General features: G+C 39.4%; 3 protein-coding genes across 12 annotated transcripts in view; 2 read left to right on the forward strand and 1 right to left on the reverse strand.

Annotated features, from left to right (window-relative positions):
• CIBAR1 (CBY1 interacting BAR domain containing 1) overlaps positions 1-3,600 on the forward strand; it is a 25,407-nt gene extending 21,807 nt beyond the window's left edge. For 3 of the 5 annotated variants that reach the window (XM_073794591.1, XM_004310494.4, XM_033842713.2), the window contains 2 exons: positions 596-715; positions 2,665-3,600. In XM_073794591.1, coding sequence (XP_073650692.1) covers positions 596-715; positions 2,665-2,751 — 207 coding nt within the window. In that variant the 3' untranslated portion in view covers positions 2,752-3,600. Of the gene's footprint in view, positions 1-595; positions 716-2,374; positions 2,452-2,664 lie in introns of all 5 variants that reach the window. The other 2 variants (XM_073794589.1, XM_073794590.1) reach the window with 2 other exon arrangements.
• The window catches only part of RBM12B (RNA binding motif protein 12B), a 32,607-nt gene extending 17,487 nt beyond the window's left edge, over positions 1-15,120 (reverse strand). The window contains exons 1-3 of one of the 6 annotated variants that reach the window (XM_019925143.3): positions 14,956-15,084; positions 11,090-11,137; positions 3,202-10,504 (exon numbers count right to left, since the gene is read on the reverse strand). In XM_019925143.3, coding sequence (XP_019780702.1) covers positions 7,492-10,476 — 2,985 coding nt within the window. In that variant the 5' untranslated portion in view covers positions 10,477-10,504; positions 11,090-11,137; positions 14,956-15,084 and the 3' untranslated portion in view covers positions 3,202-7,491. Of the gene's footprint in view, positions 1-3,201; positions 10,505-11,089; positions 11,138-14,042; positions 14,504-14,726 lie in introns of those variants that run through there. The other 5 variants (XM_019925144.3, XR_012327265.1, XM_004310493.4 and 2 more) reach the window with 5 other exon arrangements.
• A 2,338-nt stretch (positions 15,121-17,458) lies between these two features.
• Positions 17,459-21,087, forward strand: part of TMEM67 (transmembrane protein 67) — a 43,898-nt gene continuing 40,269 nt past the window's right edge. Inside the window, exons 1-2 of the mRNA XM_033842869.1 lie at positions 17,459-17,545; positions 18,088-18,156. Of these exons, the coding sequence (XP_033698760.1) occupies positions 17,459-17,545; positions 18,088-18,156 (156 nt within the window). The remainder of the gene's footprint in view (positions 17,546-18,087; positions 18,157-21,087) is intronic.

A 21,087-nucleotide genomic window follows, 5' to 3' on the forward strand; every position in this document is an offset into this window, starting at 1 on the left:
ATATGAAGAAATTCACATCTGACAGACTTGCCTTCTTTGTTACAGAAATGGTGGAAAAGCTACAGGTAGGGAAGCTTAAGACCACAGTAAGATTTGGAACTACTGCCAAGCAATGGCATTCCAGATCCTGGTGAGATTGGAATCCATAAATTAGAGTGGCTCCATTTACTCTTCTGTGATGTACTATGAAAGCCATCAGTGAATTTAAACTGATAAAGAGTTGAGGATAAGCAGAACAGAAAGAATCAAAGTTGTGACTTAGTCTTCCCACTGGCTTGCATACTCTTTGAATGTAGGAACTTTTCATGTTTCACCAGCAAAAGCTCTTAAGTGATTGTTTCAGGGCCCGTCATCATCTTAGGTGGTTCAATAGAATTTTTTAGCTTACATCTTTCCAACTTAAAATATTTATTTTATTTTTTTGATTTTTGTTTTAAATTTACAATAAACTTTGTCCCCAGTGTGGGGAGGGGAGTTGCTTAAAAAAATTCTAAGCTAAGGGGGAACTTAACATGATAAACTAAAGGGAACTTAACATGATTTTCTAGATTTCCATTGTTTAGTATCACTTTATAATGTTTTATCATTGCAACAGGTTTTCCGAAATTCTCTGTATCCACCAGATTATTCATCCCGTTTAGATATCGTAAGAGCAAATTCAAAGTCACCTCTTCAGAGATCACTGTCAGCTAAGTGCGTATCTGGAACAGGACAGGTGAGCTAGAAACCATAATTTAAAGGAATGTGAGCTACTGCCTTTGGAATTGTTCAGTACTAAAAATGTTTCCCTTAAGTCACAGGACTTCGAATAACTTACCCTCTCTTACCCTCTTATGTAAAATAACAGAAGACTGCACTAGGTTCGGCTCTTAATTCTTTTATCATCTGTAAGATATTACTCTCTGAAGCAGAACACTTGGGAGCAGAGGTGGAAGGGACAGGAAAATGCTGATCTACATTTGTTCTCTGGTATAGCAGGAAGAGCACAGATTCTGAAATCAAACTATTTAGGGTTTAAATCCCACTATCACAGCTTACTGGAAATGATACCTAAAAAGGGCTTTTGTTGAACATTATCATAGATCCAGAAGCACATATCTTTAGGGTAAAGAATCAATTTTCTTTTCTTCTATATCCAGAAAGCCTGAAGTACCTGGTATCTAGAACAGGGAGGGGTCAACCACCTTTTTCTCTAAAAGGCCACACAGAAAATAGCAGGTTTTGTGGGCCATATGGTCTCTGCCCCAACCAAGAGCAGCCATAAACAATACATGAACAAATCAGTAGTTGTAATAAAACTTTATTTACAGAAACGCCACAAACTGGGCTATAGCTTGCCAACTCCTGATTTAGAAAGCTATGGCCTTTTTCATATCTAGCCTTCAGAATTCAAAATTGAGCAAAATATTTTCAAAATATAACTTTCAGGTAAGTGTGACCCAGTACCTTCTGTTTACATTTGATTCTCCTCTAAGCATTTATTTACTGCTTTTTATTTATGCATCTCTCCCCTTAACCAAATTATATTTTTATTATTCCAGTACTAAGTGCCTTGCACATAAATTCCATAATCTAGTATTATAGTACTAGTATTATAGTACTATAGTATTATAGTATGCAGAGTTTTGACCTTTTAGAGCTAATAATATCACCTAAGTTAGCCAAGATCTGTGTAGCACTTTAGAATACATAATCCCAGGGTTTCTCAACCTCAGCACTATTAACTTGGAGCCAGATAATTTGGAGGGGGGGAGGGAGGCAGGGGTACTGTCCTGTGCATTGTACAGACGTTGAGCAGCATCCCTAGCCTCTACCCACAAGATGCCAGTAACACACAAACACACACCCCAGTTTTGACAATCAACAGTGTCTCCAGACATTGCCAGATGTCCCCTGGGTATAATCACCCTCAGAAAAGTTTGAAGCAGGATGATCCAAGTGGTAACAGTCAGGACTTAAAGCCAAGTAGTGAATTCAGATTCTCAACTCATTACATTTAAACCAGACTATTTTTAAAGTTTAATATTTCAGTTGCCTAGTTGAAATATCCTTGTGTTTTTGCCATCCCTTTAATGAGTTTCATTCAGATACCTGTTTTTGTGACCTAAGAACTGTTTAACTAAAATATTTTTTGACATTTATAATATACAGAGACTATACTTTTCTCTTAAAGTCGGTTATTGAAGTACTGGTACCCAACTGGAATCAAATGGCTAATTTCACATTTTTCTTCAAAAAATAATATGAATGAAAAAATTTTGCGTCTGTTTTCAAACCTTAAGATACAATAATTCATAGGGAATTTTCATTACTAAAAATTACTACTTATGGACATTTTTCTGAAATATTTGTTCTACGTGTACTTCTCTATCAGGGCGTATTAAAAAGATACCAAGGGCTTCCCTGGTGGCGCAGTGGTTGAGAGTCCGCCTGCCGATGCAGGGGACACAGGTATGTGCCCCGGTCCGGGAAGATCCCCATGGCGCGGAACGGCTGGGCCCGTGAGCCATGGCCGCTGAGCCTGCGCGTCCGGAGCCTGTGCTCCGCAACGGGAGAGGCCTCAACAGTGAGAGGCCCGCGTACCGTAAAAAAAAAAAAAAAAAAAAAAGATACCAAGCATGTAAAAATATTTTTTAGTTAGTATTATTTAAAATGTTTTAACAGGTATCCACCTGTCGACTAAGAAAGGATCAACAAATAGAAGATGATGAAGAGGATGAAGACTTAGATGTTACAGAAGAAGAAAATTAAATTTAAGTAAACTTTGCATTTCCATTTTCATCTTAAATGACTTGGAATCCAGAATGACTAAAACTGTAAAACTTTATACTGGCTTGAAATGAAATGAAATCCTACTGGAAATGGAGAAATTATTAAAGGAAATTTATGCTGACCAAAAATGAAGTTTTAAAAAATATTACACACCAGTCATTTCAACATTCTGTCTAGCAGCATGTGATCTTTTTGTATAAGTTCCATTTTTTTAAAAAGATTATGTATTTCAGAAGTATTTCATATTAATGCATTATACCTAGTTGAGGTTACACTAGTTAAATAGATAAAAACAACAAAAAAATCTAACAATTCCACTTGCTTCCTTTAGGTTAAGACACCATGCTTTCAATACCAGAAAAGGGTCCTAGATAGTCATTCTGATGAAATACAAATTCTGTTCCATAAAGCTTTAATCAAAAAGCCAAGTTTTCTTTTTTTACTTTTTTTTCACTTCTACTACAACCTGAAGTTTCATCATTCAATATATAAATTTACTTTTCAATGAGAGTATTATAGTCACTCTTAACAATAATAGGACACTAGGATATTGGTGTTTTACAACTATACATAAAGCATAAATTTTAGCTTTAGAAAGCTACATTCAGCTTGATTCTGGTTTTAAAACGAAGCCACTGTCATACTAAAGTGCTATATATGGCACTACATCTTTTGCAAAGCTATGATTTGGTGGAATGTTGCCCTAAAAAACATCATGGAAAACCATAAATCAGTAAAAATTCTGTAAAACTTTTACCAAATTACCATCTAATCAATAAAAGAATGTACAGTCACTCTTGTTCCTGAAAATATAAAACAATTTAATCAGAGCCTTTCAGTATGTCTGATGCTTTTCTTCTTTGGATGGGGAATTGTACTTCTGTTATTTCATAGATCCCAGTCAGGCATATAAAAATTAGGAAATGATCATTTGGGATTACCACAAAAGGATAACAGAAAAATAAAACTTCCCAGAAAGCTTTTTTGACTTTGTTATTCATGGTTCTGTTCTTAACAAAGCACTGCTTCATGAAAATAGCCCTAAGTGATAATTTACTTAGTTTTTAAGTAAAATATTCAAAACATTTTAAAATCCTAAATAATTTGACATTCTTAAAAAACTGAGGATATCATTGCATTTTTATTTTCTCAGTATTTAATCTTGGTATTTGTAGCTGGGAAAAAAACACAGTTCTAGTATTGCTCTTGCTGCTTATGATAGCAATTCACTTCTCTTGAGCATCAGTTGCCCTATTTATAAAGTTAAAATAGTGCCTGATATATAAAGCAATCAGCAAATAATTCTGATATAAAATGTATGCTTTGGCTACTTCAAAAAAAATATTCTAAGGACAAAAGGAATATACAAAATACTTTCGATGTAAAATTAAATTTTAGACCAGACATAGGTTGGCAAACTCCTTAAAGGGTTACACAGTAAATATTTTTACAATTTGTGAGCTGAGAGACAAAATCAAGGCTATTACATAGGTACTTATGTAACCCTACTTAAAAATGTAAAAGCCTCTTTTAGCTTCCTTATAAAAAGACAGGCTATAGGCTTCCATTTCTTATCTCCAAAATAGGTTTATTAGGTTTATTGGAACTAAATGATATAGTTAATTCACATGTAATTAAAGATCATAAATACACAGTATCTATTACAGCTCAGTAAATATTAGCTTACATTTAATACAAAGATGGAGGTGATAGGGTCACTGCTTAATAGGTGATACATGGACCAAGAGCCAATGCTCTTGACAGTATTTTCAGTAAGTGGTAAGTGTGTGCTCCTAACACAATGATTCTTACCTATCTCTTAGGATTAAGTTTACTTTCTAGGCATGATCTATATTTTTCAGAATACCTCGAGTCAAAAATGTTTGGCTTTAAGATAATTAAAATGCCACTGGGTATTAAACTAGAGAACCAATATGCCACTGTACCTGATACATCTAGGAGAGGAAACAAAACTGGCTATGAGATAATTACTGGAACTGGGTGATGGGTGTATGAGGATTTAGTACGCTATTCTCTTACCTGTTTGAAATTGGTGGTGTGCTGGTAGTTGGCTCTCTGGGGTGGAAAATGCCCTGATTTTCTGCATTTACCAATTTCCATGGTGTGAATACTCCTACCACGGCCAATTTAAGTTATCAACATGTCACTGAAGGCAGAGTTGGGAACAGATATGCAAAAATGGCTCCCAAGAAGTAGAAGCCAGCTTTCTGTAATAAACTTTTTAAAGTTAAAAAATATATTAAACCGAAGATTACGGAGTAAATTAACTATTCATATCAATCCATTAATTTTACAAGCGAAATACAAAGCCTGTGTTTACTACTGTGATAGCCTCTTATCTACCACAACCATCCCAGCCTAGATTGAGAAGTAGTTCAATATTAAGTGATACTGCACTTTAAGCTTCATCTTAGCTTTTACTGATATATATTTAAGAAGCATTTTTAAGTCTTCCCATATCTCCTCCAATAAATTATCTAAATAATCTCTGAGCAGTTAAAAATATCATTTCTTCTTATTGTCATTTTCCTAGCTGCTTGTAAGCTTACTAGTTTCAAGAGCCATACTGATGTGCTTTTTTGAACCAAATTTACCAATTTATTCATTCCACTAGCAAGAACGACACTCAACATAATTAAAAACACAGAGGGCTTCCCTGGTGGCGCAGTGGTTGGGAGTCCGCCTGCCGATGCAGGGGACAGGGGTTCGCGCCCCGGTCCGGGAGGATCCCACATGCCGCGGAGCGGCTGGGCCCGTGAGCCATGGCCGCTGAGCCTGAGCGTCCGGAGCCTGTGCTCCGCAACGGAAGAGGCCACAACAGTGAGAGGCCCGCGTACTGCAAAAAAAAAAAAAAAAAAAAAAAAAAAACGCAGAAACTTCGGTTGGTTTTTCTTAGACTTCTTTAAATCACTAAAGATTAATCCAAAATACTTATAGCACTAACTGGCTAAACACTGACAAAGTATTCTACTTCTGCCATACCCTATTATTAAATGACTAAACTACTGATATAAATTCAAACTTTATTCTTATTTGCTCACTGTGGGAAATATCTAAATCACAGAATTGAGGAAAATTAACCTTGTTTTATGTAAACTATAAAAGGCCAACCAAAGTCAAATCATGTTTCATAAGATGAACAATTTTAAATTAGAAGCCAATACATAATGTTTGTCTCCCAGAGAAACCCTGGAAGTTTTAGTTACTTTGTCTTTTATTAACAATGTTTGGGCATAGTGATTTTATCTTTTCTTAATGCTATTTTTAAAGCAAAAATGGAGGTAAGAAAATATCCTTTACTCTTGAAAATATTTTTAGCATGGTCTTACTAAAATTAAAAACAGCATTTAACAAAGTTAGCAGGCAAAAGTATTAAGAGCATGAACTGGAGTGTGTAGTCCGTCTGGGTTGAAACTGGCTCCATGATTTACTAGCTATGACTTTAGGCAAGTAACTTAAACTCTCTGAATTTCATTATCTCATTTGTGAAATAGCGCTAAATACTCTTAAGCTTCTTAGGGAATAATTAAGATTGACATTATGCATGTAAAGTACTTATACTGCCTAGCACACAGTAAGTGCCCAATGTAAGCATTAACATTATGATGGTATAGAAAATCAAATCCAGTATTTGCAAAATGTCTAAATGTCTAATATCAAAGAAGTCAAAATTCAGTCTCACAAAAGTCTTGTTATATTTAGTCACTGAGTCTTTGGATAAAAAGTTTTGAAATTAAGAGATGAGAACCTAATTTGAAAAATACAATTTATATGAATCATCAGTAAATTCTTCCTAGAAACACAAACTATGTCCATTTATCAGATTCTTACCAGCATAAGCCTGAAAGTCCCCTTGTACCTATAATTACTTTTTTATTTTTTTGTCTTTAAGTATTTTGAGTAAATCTTATCAGTTTGGTTGATGAGATGTTGGAAGAAACCACAGAACTATACACAGCACTAATACACTATTATTACAGAATGTTTGGTCTCTCCTGTCATAAATATTACCTTATACAGCTGTTGGAAACCTTCACAAAAGAAGCTATAATATTTTTTTCTCTTTGTACAAATACAATTAGTTGGTTTATTCAGTTGCAATTTTTTTATTTTTATAAAATTTTGAAAGTTATGATCATCGAAGTTTTAAGAATTTCCTAAGCTTTTTACATAAGTAAATTTCAAGTTCACAGTCTGTCAATTTTGAACTATTTATGATTAAGGGGAGGCTTAACAGTAATATCTCAGACAAGGAAGAGGGCATTAATTCTGCAGGCAGTTAGCAATGAAAATGCTAACCCTGAACAGTCAGTCACTGACCATTTCCTTATACAGTTTGAGTAACAAGATGTAGACTACAGAATGGAAACAAAAGTGAATATAAAACTTATCTTCCCCAAATACAGTTCTACTATACAAGTCTTGACGTTTACCCATGACATCAACAAAAATTAATGCACTCAGGGAATTAGTTCTCTCCCGCACTGGTCAAAAAAAGGCATATATATTTTTAAGTTAGAAAAAGTGAACGGCAATTTGCAAGCAAAAGAAAACCAGATTCACATTCTATTTACATTTGTTCTATTCACAGGTCAAAATTAAAATGTTTCTTTTCATTAGTTAAAAGTAAACACTTAAAAAAATGCATTTTACTGCATCAATACTGTGGGGAGGTAATTCTGAATTTAGAAATGCTCTCTAGAGCAAAATTAACTTAACTTTGCGGGGGCCAACTGGCCTATCATTCAGATCTTTAATAGCAGCCATAGCTTCATTGTAGTTTATCATGGCAACAATGGCTTCCCCTGTAGGTAATCCTTGCTCGTTATACTGTATTGAAACTGAATCAGGTATGATTCTGTAACCATGGAAAAAGTCTAGAATTTCATTAACATTAGCTTTAAATGGAAGATTCATTATCTTAATGGGTGTTACTCTACCTGAATTACAATTTAATTTTGGATCAGGCATAAATCTCCCCTCAGGAAAACTTCCCATATTACGCTTTCCAAAATCAAACTTGCCACCTTCTGGGCGACCAAAATTCACAAAAGGGCGATGACTTCTAAAATCATCAGGGGGGCTCCTAAACTCCTCACCAGGAAGTCTAAAACTGTCAGTAAGTCTAGGGTCCTCCTCTGGAGCTTCCCTGAGGTCTTCCTCCGGGAGCCGCCTGAAGTCCTCATCGGAAGGGCTTCTAAAATCTTCCTCCTGGGGATTCCTGAAGTCCTCATCAGGAGGGTGCCTAAAGTCTTCATCTGGAGGACCCCTGAAATCTTCATCCAGTGAGTGCCTAAAATCTTCCTCTCGGGGGCGCCTGAAATGCTCCTGGGATGGCCGCCGGAAATGTTCCTGAGGCGGCCGTCTGAAATGCTCCTGGGGTGGCCGTCTGAAATGCTCTGGGGGCGGCCGCCGGAAATGCTCCTGAGGTGGCCGACGGAAGTGCTCCGGGGGTGGCCTCCGGAAATGCTCCGGGGGTGGCCGCCGGAAGTGTTCCGCAGGTGGCCGCCTGAAGTCCTTCTCAGGAGAACGCCGGAAATCCTCCTCAGGAGACCGCCTGAAGTCCTCCTCGTGGGGCCGCCTGAAGTCCTCCTCGGGAGGTCGCCGGAAGTCTTCCTCTGGAAGTCGCCTGAAATCCTCCTCAGGGGGCCGCCTGAAGTCTTCCTCAGGTGGCCGCCTCCATTCCCCCGGGGGAAGCCGTCTGAAGTCCTCCTCAGGAGGCCGTCTCCAATCCTCCTCAGGTGGCCTCCTGAAGTCTCCCTGGGGGGGCCGCCTCCAGTCCTCCTCAGGGGGTCTCCTGAAGTCTTCCTTGGGAGGCCGCCTGAAATCCTCCTCAGGTGGCCGCCTCCAGTCCTCCTCCCGAGAGTGCCTGAAATCCTCCTCCGGAGAGTGTCTGAAGTCCTCTTCCCAAGAGCGCCTGAAGTCCTCCTCAGGAGGCCGCCTGAAGTGTTCCTCCCGAAGGTGCCTGAAGTCTTCAGGGGAGTGCCTGAAATCCTCTGGGGAATGCCTAAAGTCTTCTGGAGGGCGCCTTTCAGGAGGTCGGAAATCCCCCTGGGGATGCTTGAAATTGTCCAGTTGCCTCAAGTCCTCCTGCTGATGCCTAAAGTTTTCAGAAGGGCCAACCGAGTATAATGGTAGATCATTTGAGTCAAATGAATGGGAATGATCATCTCTGTCACATGACTGTGAATGGTCATGCATTCTCTCACTGGACATTGAAGAAAAATTTACACCAAACTCCCGCATTTGTACCTCAGATATGAGCCTTAACAATACCTCTGTCCCCAAGAATCTTCGTCGGTTTAAACGTTCAGCTTTCATGGCCTGTTCTTCTGATCTGAATTTCACCAATGCTTCTCCTAGACCAACTCCTTTGTCATCATAAAGCAAGTAAATGTCTTCCTCAGCAAGAGAAAAGTCTGCAAAGAACTTCTGCACTTCAACTTTTGTAACATCAAATGGAAAATTTCTTATATATATGCACAGTTTCTGGCCAGAATAGCCTTCTTGAGAGTATTTTTGTGAAACGTGTCCAAGCCTCTCTTTCTCTGTTGACGCTGGTCTTTTCTTTTCATAACAGTCAATGAACTTCAGCATCTGTTTTCTAGAAACTGGATCAATATGAACTGGACGATACTGTAAAACAGTCTTATGTAAACCCAGAGCAGTGTTATAGTCTTTCAGAGTCTTGAACATCACAAAGGCATATCTTGTTCTTCTTTCATCCTTATATAAAAACCTAATCTGTTCATTAGTCAGATCAGTATCTCTAAAGAAATTTCTTAAATCTCTTTTGTTAATACTTAGGGACAGATTTTTTAAGTGAACATAAAATCCAAGAGGAGAACGAGAACGTGTTCTTCTGGGAGATTTTGAATGAGATCGTTTCCAAAAATGTCTATCATTAATTCCTCTTGGTGGAGAATGTTCTTCAGTCCTCATAGAAATGTCACCCTCCTTAACTGCATTACCTCCAAACTCAATCCACTGTTGTTCCGAGCCTTGCATTACTTCAATAAATCTTGAACCCATAAAACTTCTATGACATTTAAGACCTCCTGAAGCATCGATACATGAAGCAAATTTTACTATGGCATCACCATTATTTCGGCCATCGTGATGCTTTAAGAAAATTACTCCATCCACACACAAACCAGAGAAAAAGACACGTACATCATCTTCGTTTACTAAGTAAGGCAAGCCTCGTAGAAACAAGTAAGGATTCTCTGCCTTCAATGGCCGTGTCTTTCTTGGCCTTAAATCACCTTGTCCTGTACCATTAGTATGAAACCCAGCATCTTGATTAATCGGAGAGCCATATCCAGAATTACTTGCTTCTTCTTTAATAGCCTCAACAAAATTAGATAAGCTGCCAACCCCTGGTGCCCCAGATCCTGGTCTCTCTCTTCCCATGCGATCAGTTCTTTTCATTTCTATAGTCTTCTGCATTTCTGCCTTACTACTAAGAAAAAGCTCTACAGATGAATCCTTGATAAACCCTCCTGAACGACTTATGGCACGTCTTGCATCTTCATCTGTTGCAAAGATAATAAAAGCCTCCCCAACTTCCCCTCCAATTATATGCACTCCTCCATCAGGAATAGTCAATCCCGTGAAGAAGTGACGAATATCCACAGGCCCCGCAATAAAAGGAAGCCCCAGTAAACGGATGACTACAGCCATGCTGAGCTCAAACCACAGCAATAATGACCTGCAGACAGAAAGGTACACATAATAGCAAGTCTTATTTTTGAAGTACCTAATCCCAAACTAAGCTTAATAGTTACTTGGTTCCTACCTTCTTCAGCATTTATAAATGAAAATAAGACATGAGTTCACAAAGATATTGACTGTATCTAATTCTTAAAAAGAAAAAAAGGAATAAACTTTCTCCCAACTAAACATACAAATAAATAAACCAGCTACTTTGAAGAAACATTTCCTATCACCTATCCTATACAGTATGAGCATCAAAAATATCACATCTTCTTTGTAAGTCTGCCAAGTGCTACTTCACAACAAGACCAAACTATTTTCAGACATATCTTCTACTGAAACATGGGAGAGAGAGCTTTGGTGATTAAAGAATTTTACCAACCACAACGAATTTTACATACTTAGAAAAGGCATCTATGGTCAGTATATAATCGCTGCTCATGATAATAAACTGCTTACCACTAGTGCACCACTGACCAGACATAAAGTACAGAAGCCATATGTACCTAGATGTACTATTCTACTTTGCATTTTTTTTTGTCAAGCTTCTGTGAAACGCCTTAAGCTCTGGATATCTTACCTTTTTTTTATTTCTTGGAGACCTGTTAATTCTGTAAAAGCAACTTAACTGTGGAAAGAAAATGAAATATAATTAATCCTTGGACCCTGCAATTGATCTTAAACAACGCCAGATTAGGATATTCACTTCAGAATTACCTAATAAAAGTGAAGCAATACAAGAAGCACAACTAAGGGCATTACGAAATGGTTATCTTTGTTCCAAGGGGAAATTAATCATCCTTCAGCAAAAAGAAGGTACAGATTCCAAGTAGACATTGGCAAATTATTTAGAAGCAAAAAACCTGAAAATTTAACAATCGGTCCTTGATTGGAAGTGACATGAGGAAAAAGGTGATGGACATGTTATATATTTTGATTGGAGTGTTGGTTATATGGTTGTATAAATTTATCAAGGCTAAATGAATTCTATCCTTAAGGTCTGTGCATTTCACTGTATATGAATTTTATATCCACTTTAAAAAAAAAAAACTGTTCTACAAGTAAAATGACAATTTAACACCCCAAATTCCCAAAACATCTTCTATTCATTTCCACCCATGAAAAGACCAACATCTAATTCATTATGTCCAACTCTCCTGCAAATCTCCTCCCTTTCAAAACATAAGACCAAATCAAATTAATAAATGATACAGTGAACACTAATGTTTCAAATTCAAAAACCAATTTTTAAAGCAATAAATCCAAGACCAATGGCTACCATTTGGACACAATTTTACATTCTACATATACACCTCACATTTCTAAACATGGAACCAAATTTCCTGATTCCACTATAAATAAGACAAATAATAAAATATCCCTAAAATCTAAAATCTCAATTACTACTACTCTTATACTCAACTATTGCTACTCCTTATCTTAAACTCCTAAAAAACTAGTAAAATTCATCTTAAGCCAGAAAGAAAACATTCAGATAAACACAGAATCTTATGATGCTAATGTTTATTCCATTTCAAACAACTATCCTGCATTCTACCGAGGAAACCCAAATGAAAATGTAGAAAGGTAAAAATATAGTAAGAATATATTAGTTTGGGGCTTCCCTGGCGGCGCAGTGGTTGAGAGTCCGCCTGCCCATGCAGGGCACACGGGTTCGTGCCCCGGTCCGGGAGGATCCCACGTGCCACGGAGAGGCTGGACCCGTGAGCCATGGCCGCTGAGCCTGCGCGTCCGGAGCCTGTGCTCCGCAACGGGAGAGGCCACAAGAGTGAGAGGACCCCGTACCGCAAAAAAAAAAGAATATATTAGTTTGGAATGTTTGGGGATATCAGTATTAACAACTGAAAAATCTGAATTTAATATTCCTTAAGGAAATTACATCTAATACTTTCAGATGTACCCAAACAAAGTAGTCTTAACCAAGTAAGTTTTTAAGACCGGCTAAATTAATGATTATAAGTTTATGTTTTTAGTGTGCAAATAAAGGTTGTTTTAATTCAGTACTTACACCTAAGTACCACTCATCCACAAAAGTGGTGTCTGAAAACATGTTCTTTGAGGTCTGCAAGGCTTATTTTCCTTTGAAAAATGTCCATAGATTACTTTTTAAACTACAAGCTAAACTAACAAGGATAGCAAGAAATTAACTGGCACATTTTACACATCTAAATTATCAGTGCCAAACTGATATTAAAAATATTAATGAGTTTTACTATAAAATATTTGCATGGTATGTGGGAGAGGGGCAGAGGACATATGGGAAATCTTTCTACCTTCCACTAAATATTACTGTGAAACTAAAAAACCGTTCTAAAAACTAGTCTATTAGAAAATATCTGCACTGTCTCCCCAACCCCACCCCCACCCACCCCCCGCCAAAAATCGTGTATAAGCTTAGTTTCTTCAACAAACCAACATCCACACGAACATTTTAACAAAAACTACAAATGGCTTCTGGAATAGTTGTCCACATTACTGTTCCAAGACTTCTTCCTATGCAAAATGACTTAGCTCCTTTTTCGCTTTTAAAATATTTTAGAAAGCAGTGTAATAAACATCATTTTGTCCCTCCTAAACTTTCTTAAAAATTCAAAAAGGAACAGAAATATATCTACAGAAAAAGCTGAGAACATTTCACGGAGTAATTAATGCCAAATACAAAAAATGCCTTATAGGGGCTTCCCTGGTGGCGCAGTGGTTGAGAGTCTGCCTGCCGATGCAGGGGACGCGGGTTCGTGCCCCGGTCCGGAAGGATCCCACATGCCTCGGAGCGGCTGGGCCCGTGAGCCATGGCCGCTGAGCCTGCGCGTCCGGAGCCTGTGCTCTGCAACGGGAGAGGCCACAACAATGAGAGGCCCACATACCACAAAAAAAAAAAAAAAAAAAAAGGCTTATAATTTATCCTCCCTAATTTGTAAACAATATTCTAAGTAGTTCCACGAGTACAAATTCGTGAATTGCAATTCAAGTAGAATATATAAAATGTTTCTTCTAATTTGCCACAAATATAACTACTGCTTAAACTTTTCTGCCCTTGAGATAGAAAGGTAATGTACCATTTATCCCTCTTAAAAAACACACCTAGGAGACCACCTATAAGAAACCAGCTCTGAAAACGAGCATCTTTCCTGTGGTTCCCATGTTATTTCCTTAAGCAAATTCCCCAGAAATTCTATTCTTAGAACATTACACAAAAAAGTAAAACACAAAAATACCCTAAAATACTCTACACTTAAAATTTTTCTACTTACGAATGCAACAAAAGTATTTTTGTGGCTGTGTTGGTTTAAAGACAGTGATCTGTTAGAACTTCTAACCTATGAAAAGAAGGAAGTGGGTCCTTAAGAGCTCATTTAAGGGCAAGTCGCTGAAATTAACAAGCTCATTTTAAATAATTTTGCTGATTTTATCCAACGATTCATCCCACTTAATCATCATTATCACAAAAAAAAAACCCCACGAAATGTGCATCTTTTCATCAAGACTGAAAGGGAAAAGGGAGGAAGGCTAAATTTAAATGGTATTATTTCAGATCCATTTATTTTAACTAGAGAATAGCAAGTCATTTTCCAGACATGGTGAGGGGGAGAACACTGCCACTATTTCTTAAAACCTAAAGTTAGGATGAAGCACATTTGAAGCACAAACGCAAGAGTTTCCCCTGCAGAAAATAATCTACCCCAGTCCACAATGATTCTTTATGACGATCTGCCTTTTATCCTTTTATAATGTAGATGGTTAAAATAAAAAACTAAAGGCATGACGACACAGAGCCAAGTCCCCAGTAGGAACCGTAAATGAAGATGAATCCACACGGCACAGGAATTCCCATAACATCCATCATCCTCAAACGGATCATCCGAAGGCATTGCTTCTATAGCCCAAAGCCTTTGTCCATACTCCCAGGGGTCAGAGCTTCCTTCTTTCGCACCAGGCCAAAGTTGCTACGTGGGATCCGATGCTGTAGCCAGACCTTCAGCCAAAAATCAGCCTTCATATTAACCTGGACCGCCCAACCTCCGTGCCTTTCCGTTACACCGTCCCAAGGGCAAACACATTCCGCCCTAACTCGCCAAAGCGTGAACTGTCCCCAAATCTAACTGAAACACTTCAGCTCCCCTCAAGCCTAATGAGCCAGGCCTTCAGCGCTTTTCTGCCACCGCTGACTACGATGACATAGCAAAGAAAAAAAATACCTATGCAATCCTTCGAGATCTTCACTCTCAAGCAGACTGGCAAGTGCACACACACCACCACATGGACGGGGGAGTCGGTATTTAGCAAGGAAAGAGGGTGCCCTAACGACAGAAGCTACGCTAGTTCCTTGCGCGGCCCCGCCTTTCCCTGTGCTTCCGTCCCGGCCGCCAACCCCTCCAGCCCCGCGCCCCAGGGGTAACTGCTTCGCACTTGGCAATAAACACACACCGCTGCTGCCGAGTCGGAACCACAAGGCTGGGGGCGGGGTGCACTCCTCGTCGCAGCAGCCTCCCCAAAACAGGCAGACCCCTGAGTGAGCCTAGAAGAAGATGGCGCCCACTCTCCCCTCTGCTCCGGACAAACGGACGCACAGTTTGTCTGCCCATGCGCTCTCCAGGCGCAACCCACCACCCCGGCGCCCCGGCCACGTTTGCGCACGCGCCCAGACGCTCACCTACTTCCCGTCGTCCAGGGAAGGGAGGTGGCTCCCGCAAGCGCGCTCGCTCGCCTTGGAGTTGCTGAGCTCCTGCGCATGCTCGGATTCCAACCAAGCCGGGAACCTGAACAAGGAACAGGAGAGAGCTTCTGAGACAAAGTTCGGGGTTAACCCGTTGCTGCGGTGAGAGGCTTCAGTAAATAACAGCTGAAGTACACTGGACAAACGTTCGTGATTCACAGGAGTTAAGAAAAGAGACGCAAAAGCGGAGAAAATTTTACGATTTCATCTTTTCAGCGCTGCAGTTATGTGTTCTAAGCATCTAACGAAAGCCTCTTTGTAAATACTTTTAAAAGACCAGAAAAATGTTAGTGTTGCTGCCTTAGATGTTACAGGTACAATGCCAACACCCAAGGGGCTTAATAAGTGCATGCATATTCAACTTTAGAGACATTTATGAAGTCTGTTAATGTCTTTATACAGTTCTTCCTACCTTTGGGTTTTTGGAAACAGAACACATAAAGCCAATTTTGCAAATTGGGAAGCGAAAAGCACAGTTACAGGCAAGTTCTGTGGTGCCTGCTTTGTAAGAACTGGTGAACAACCTTGTGTTTTATTTTATTATTTGCAAGTAACAAAGCAGCCCACCACATTTTATAATTACAGGATACATTTATGGGTGGATTCAAAGCTCACTAAGAAGCTATTACTTTAAAGCATTGTTACATATGAGAGAAAAAATGAGTTTTCAATATCTCTCTCACTGCAAAATACCCATTCTCTTTGAGAAAGAAAAGGTAGTTTAACAAGTGAATAAAAGGTAGTTCTCTGAGTGAGCTTAGCCTCTCTATGCCTCAGTTTCCTCATCTGTAAAATGGGGATAATACTAGTACCTGCCTCTTAAGTTTGCCAGAAATGTTGAATGAGCAAATATATGTAAATATCTGAGACTACATAAGTATTAGTGACTTGTTTCAAATGTCAAGGTGACCCCATAGACAAGCAGAAGATGTCACCTCAGGGAGCTAGGCTCAATGACTAGGCAGCATTTACCTTGATTATTTCCAAAACTCCAGGGTTTGGACCTAGCCTAGCAAGCTCAAGAACCTGAACTTAAAAACTAACATCTACTGAGAGTTTATTATGTGCCAGCCCCTGTGTATTATCTCGTTTTATTCTTACAACTACTTTTAGAGGTAGGTACTATTATTTTTCCTATTTTACAAATAAGAGAAACTAAGGCATAAAGGATTGCGTAGCTTGCCCCAGGTTACAGAGATAATATTAACCAGGAATTGAACCCTAGTGGTTTGCTTCCAGAGAACACTGCTCTGAATTATACAGGGAGAGTATGCTATCTTCTGAGGCAGACTCCATGTAAACAAGCACACAGAAACAATGCTCCAAAATGTCAATATTGTCAATATTAATTCACAAGAAGAAACACTAGTAAAGTGAAACTGAGATCAACTCAGGCTGACCAGCACTTTACTGGCTGTAAACACTCTCTGTATGAAGTCAAATGATGAGAGGATTGTTTGCTAAGCATGAAAATAGAGCATGAGTTATCTAATGTCAAAAACTGTTTTTCAGTTAAGGGTACCTAAGAAACCCATCTAACCCATCTTAACAAAACTACAGCTGTCATTTAATGAGCACTTACTATAAGGCTCATCTGAACAAGTGTGCTTAGATCAGACTCCTTCCCTTGGAAAGGCTTAGACAGATATTGCCAGTTGCCCTTGTTTTTCGAAGATGACCATCCCCCTTCTATTCACAGATTTTCTCCAAACAGAACAATATAGTGAATGGCTGTTTTTTTCTTGTCTGCCTTCTGCCTTTCTCTGATGACTACACCATTACAATCAAAAGAAGAAAATTCCAGTCCAGGTAATTGAGTTTACCTATATGGTATTCTGGCTATTGAACAGTTTCTTGAGCCTTTAGTGTGTCAACATGAAAACGTAATCATTTTAGAAAACAGAAAGAAAGTTTCTGGAACAGCAAAACAGAAGACTGTACCCTGAAACATGGTAACCACACGGAGCCATCACCATTCTTTGGCTCTGCCTGGGCAATTAGTCAACTTTACTAGGCATGTTACCATGACTACAGCACTACTTACCTTCCTGCATGATTTTGCTATCAGACAGTTTTCAGCTGTCCTTCCTAGGTCTTCAACATCTACAAGAACAGCCTTTCATCACTTGGTCTCAGAGTTCCTCCATCTTCTAAACTCCAAGGACCCTCTTGCAAACCCTGACTTCCACTCAATTCAACTGGGATTTATTGAGCATGGACTGTGTGTCCAGAAACTTGCTAAGGCTCCTGACAGACAAAGCTGAAGAAATCACGGTCCTCTTTCCTCAAGAAGCTCATACTGTAGCAGAAGAGACAAGCCCACATGTGCAGCCAGTCATCACATACAGGAGGACATGTAGAGCATAGGGATTAAGACCGTGGGCTCTTGGATCAGCCAGATTCAAGTATAAATCCCAGCTCTTCCACTTCGTGACTATGGACAAATTCCTTATCCTTAAACTTCTCCATTTGTAGAGGAAGTTAACAGTACCCACCATGCAGGGCTATTATGAGGACTAAGTGAAATAATGCTTGTAAAGCATTTACAACAGTCCCTAACACAGTAAACTCCATTACAGTTGTCCCTCGGTATCCTCAGGGGATTAGTTCCAGGACCCCTTCAGATACCAAAATACAAGGATATTCAAGTCCCTTATATAAAATGTCATAGTCTTTGCATATAACCTATGCACATGCTTCTGTATATTTTAAATCATCTCTAGATTACTTATAATACCTAGTACAGTATTAATGCTATGTAAATAGTTGCCAGTATGTGGCAAATTAAAGTTTTGCTTTTTGGAAATTTCTGGAATTTTTTCCCAAATATTTTCAAACTGCAGTTGGTTGAATCCATAAATGTGAAATCCATGGATATGAAGAGCCAACTGTATAACTTAGAAATCAAGAAGGTAGGCTCAGAAATCAGAATACCATAGTTCCAAGCCCAACTCTGCCACTTGCTAGCTGTATCATTTTAGTTGCTGAACTTCAGTTTCTTCACCCATCAAATGAAGATGACAATAGTAGAGTTGTTGTGTAGATAAAATGGTCTTATATATATTAGCATTAAAGACCCACAGTAAAGCACCAGGAAAAGCATATAACATGAAAATCTTACATGTCTCTCTGGTGGCCTGTATGCTCCTTTCCAGTTTGTTCCCTGCAGTGGTTCTCAGGGGCTCACCTACAAAACCTCCAGGAATCACCGGAGCACTGTATGGATACTACTAATTAAATAAAGGAAGTTGCTCAGTTGTGTGTAACAGAAGTCAGATCCAAAAGACTTAACAGAATCAACAAATGAATGATGTGTGGTCAATTAGAATTGAACAGGACCCCAGCATTCTAACTTGGATAACTTCTTGCCTGATGTAAATGAGAGTCTTGTCTCCATGGTAGAAATATGGAGGAGACTGAGATCCTGAATAGTCTATGGATGCTATAGTTAACAAAAAGGAGGTGTGCAGGAAGGGTACTGGATAAAATCTCTGGGTTTCAGTGATGAAGCTATGACCCCCAAATCTCACTGTAGAACCTATTTCTAGTGAACAGGCAGGACCATGTGTGAAACCGGATGTCTCCTTCTGCTTAGGCTTCCTTCCCCTGTGTTCCATCCAGTCCCAGGAACATAAAACAAAAGGAAGAAGCAAGAGGAAGACCTAAGACTCTACAGAGAAATTCTGAAGAGAGAACAAAAGGAGAAAACGAAAAAAAAAAAAAAGAGAGAGAGAGAGAGAGAATCCAGAAGACATTGCATTGGAAAAGGCAGTCTCATGGAGCCCCCACTCAGCTGCATAAGAATGGACCTTGGGTCTGGAACACTTCCTTACCAAGGGTTAAGGAGCCCACACAGACCGTGCCTGGTTGATTACCTTGTGTGGGAATATGTTTCCTTGTTTCAATCTCAATGAGTACTCTTTTGTCTCTGCTTAAAGCATGTGCCTCATATGGTACCTGACCAACCCCACTGTTATTACTGTCCTCTAAGGCGAGGGAACAGGGTTCCTTTCACTGCAGCATGAATGGGTACAGTGCCTAGGCTAATCACCCTGTGTCAGCAGCAGGGAGAGACCCGCTAGCTATGGGGTGCCGATGCCCATTATTGAAGCTGAGCTTGCTGTGCCTCTTCTCTATGTAAGTTAAGTGCTGTCCCATCCAGGGCTGGACTGCATTGTTTTTTGTTTTTGTTTTTGTTTTGTTTTTGAAACTCCAATCAATACCAAGATGCAATGGGCAGACGTGTTTGGAGTTTTCCTCAGGATTGATAATTAGTGCATTGTACTCTGCCTGACACCATGCCATGTGGACACCAAAGAATTCTGTCCATAAGGACTATGGCCAGAGGCCTCGTGGTCTAGGTCTAACCCACATTGGTCCTCTGCTCCCTTCCCAGGGATGAAACGAGGGAAGAGAGCATTGAGCTCCCCTTAGAGTTCGGAAGATGACAGTAAACTGGAGAATGAGGGAATGAAGCAAGTTTTGATCTTTTCCATTTCAATAAATGTGTATTAAATGCTTATAATGTATTACACACAACCCCAGGAGACAATGGTGAACAAAAATGGACATGGTATTTATTCTCGTGAAGACTATAGTTCAGGAGAAGAGAGAAAACTAGTGAAAGAATTATTAAACTAAATGTAAATTTACAACAGGGATAAGAGCTGTAAAAGGGAAATACATGTTCCTCTGAGAGTATTTCATAGGAGGGCCTGGCCTGCTCATGGAAGTCAGGAAGAGAAGTGACAGATGAGCTGGAAGGAAAGGAAGAATTAACAAGGTAAAGGGAAATTGCTGGGAAGGGGAAGGGAGGAGAGGTGGTGCAGGCAGAGAAGTGCACAGGCTCAGTGGCAATCAGAGAACTGAAAGAAGACCAGTGTGGGCAGAGTGCACAGGACAATGAAAGGCTGCAGGAAGAAGTCAGACCCTGCTGGGGGTTACGGTTCACGTTAAAGACTTTGAGCTCTCCAGTGGAAAACCAATGAACTATTTTCAACAGAGAGGTGACATACTAGACTTGCATTTCAAAAGATTACTCCAGCTGAGGTCTGGAGAATGGATTAGACTGTGGCAAGAGTATGCACATGAAGACAGGTCAACAGGTTATTTTGACTTCCAGTTTAAGGTGACAGTTTGAACTGTAGTTATTTTCACTCCTTTCAGAAATCCAAATAAAATATCAAAAAGGGAACTTTCAAAGGATTTCTGACAAGAATGAAGATGATAGGGTAGGAGACAACAGCAATAAAACTTTGCAAGCAGGAATGAGATGGATAGGTGATCGTGTCTTTTGTGAATCCAAGAGGATTCTGAATTGACAGTGGAAAAAGCTAAGAAGCAACCTTATATGCACCAAGTAAGTCCTCAAAGGCTTAAGAGGCCTCAATATCTTCTGCTGCGGAAGGAAGTGAAAACAGAGTTGATTGAACATCAATTTACAAAGCACTGAAGACATGCACTTAAGGCTCTTTCCTTCCAGTACAAGAAACGTGTCTCTCCCCCACTATAGCAGAAGATTGAAGGTTTATTCTCTGGAGAGAGTACGACGTAGGGACAATGGATACAGATGAGATCAGTGGCTCTATGTAGAAAAGAAGGGCATCGTGTGAATGATGAAATTGAATGATGAAACTCACACTCTTTTCCCCGCTAAAACTGGTAACCAAGCTTAAATCCTTCAGGGAGAAGATTATTTCTGGGGAATTCGATCAGCACAACAGGGGGGAAACTACTAAGTGTGGGGGAAGACTAAAGACATTTTCAGATATCCAAGGTCTCTAAAATTTCCATCTTATGACCCCTCTCAGGAAGCTGCTGAAGTATGTGCTCAGCCCAAAGAA

This window comes from Tursiops truncatus, chromosome 17 (assembly GCF_011762595.2).
Source record: "Tursiops truncatus isolate mTurTru1 chromosome 17, mTurTru1.mat.Y, whole genome shotgun sequence".
Lineage (NCBI taxonomy): Eukaryota > Metazoa > Chordata > Mammalia > Artiodactyla > Delphinidae > Tursiops > Tursiops truncatus.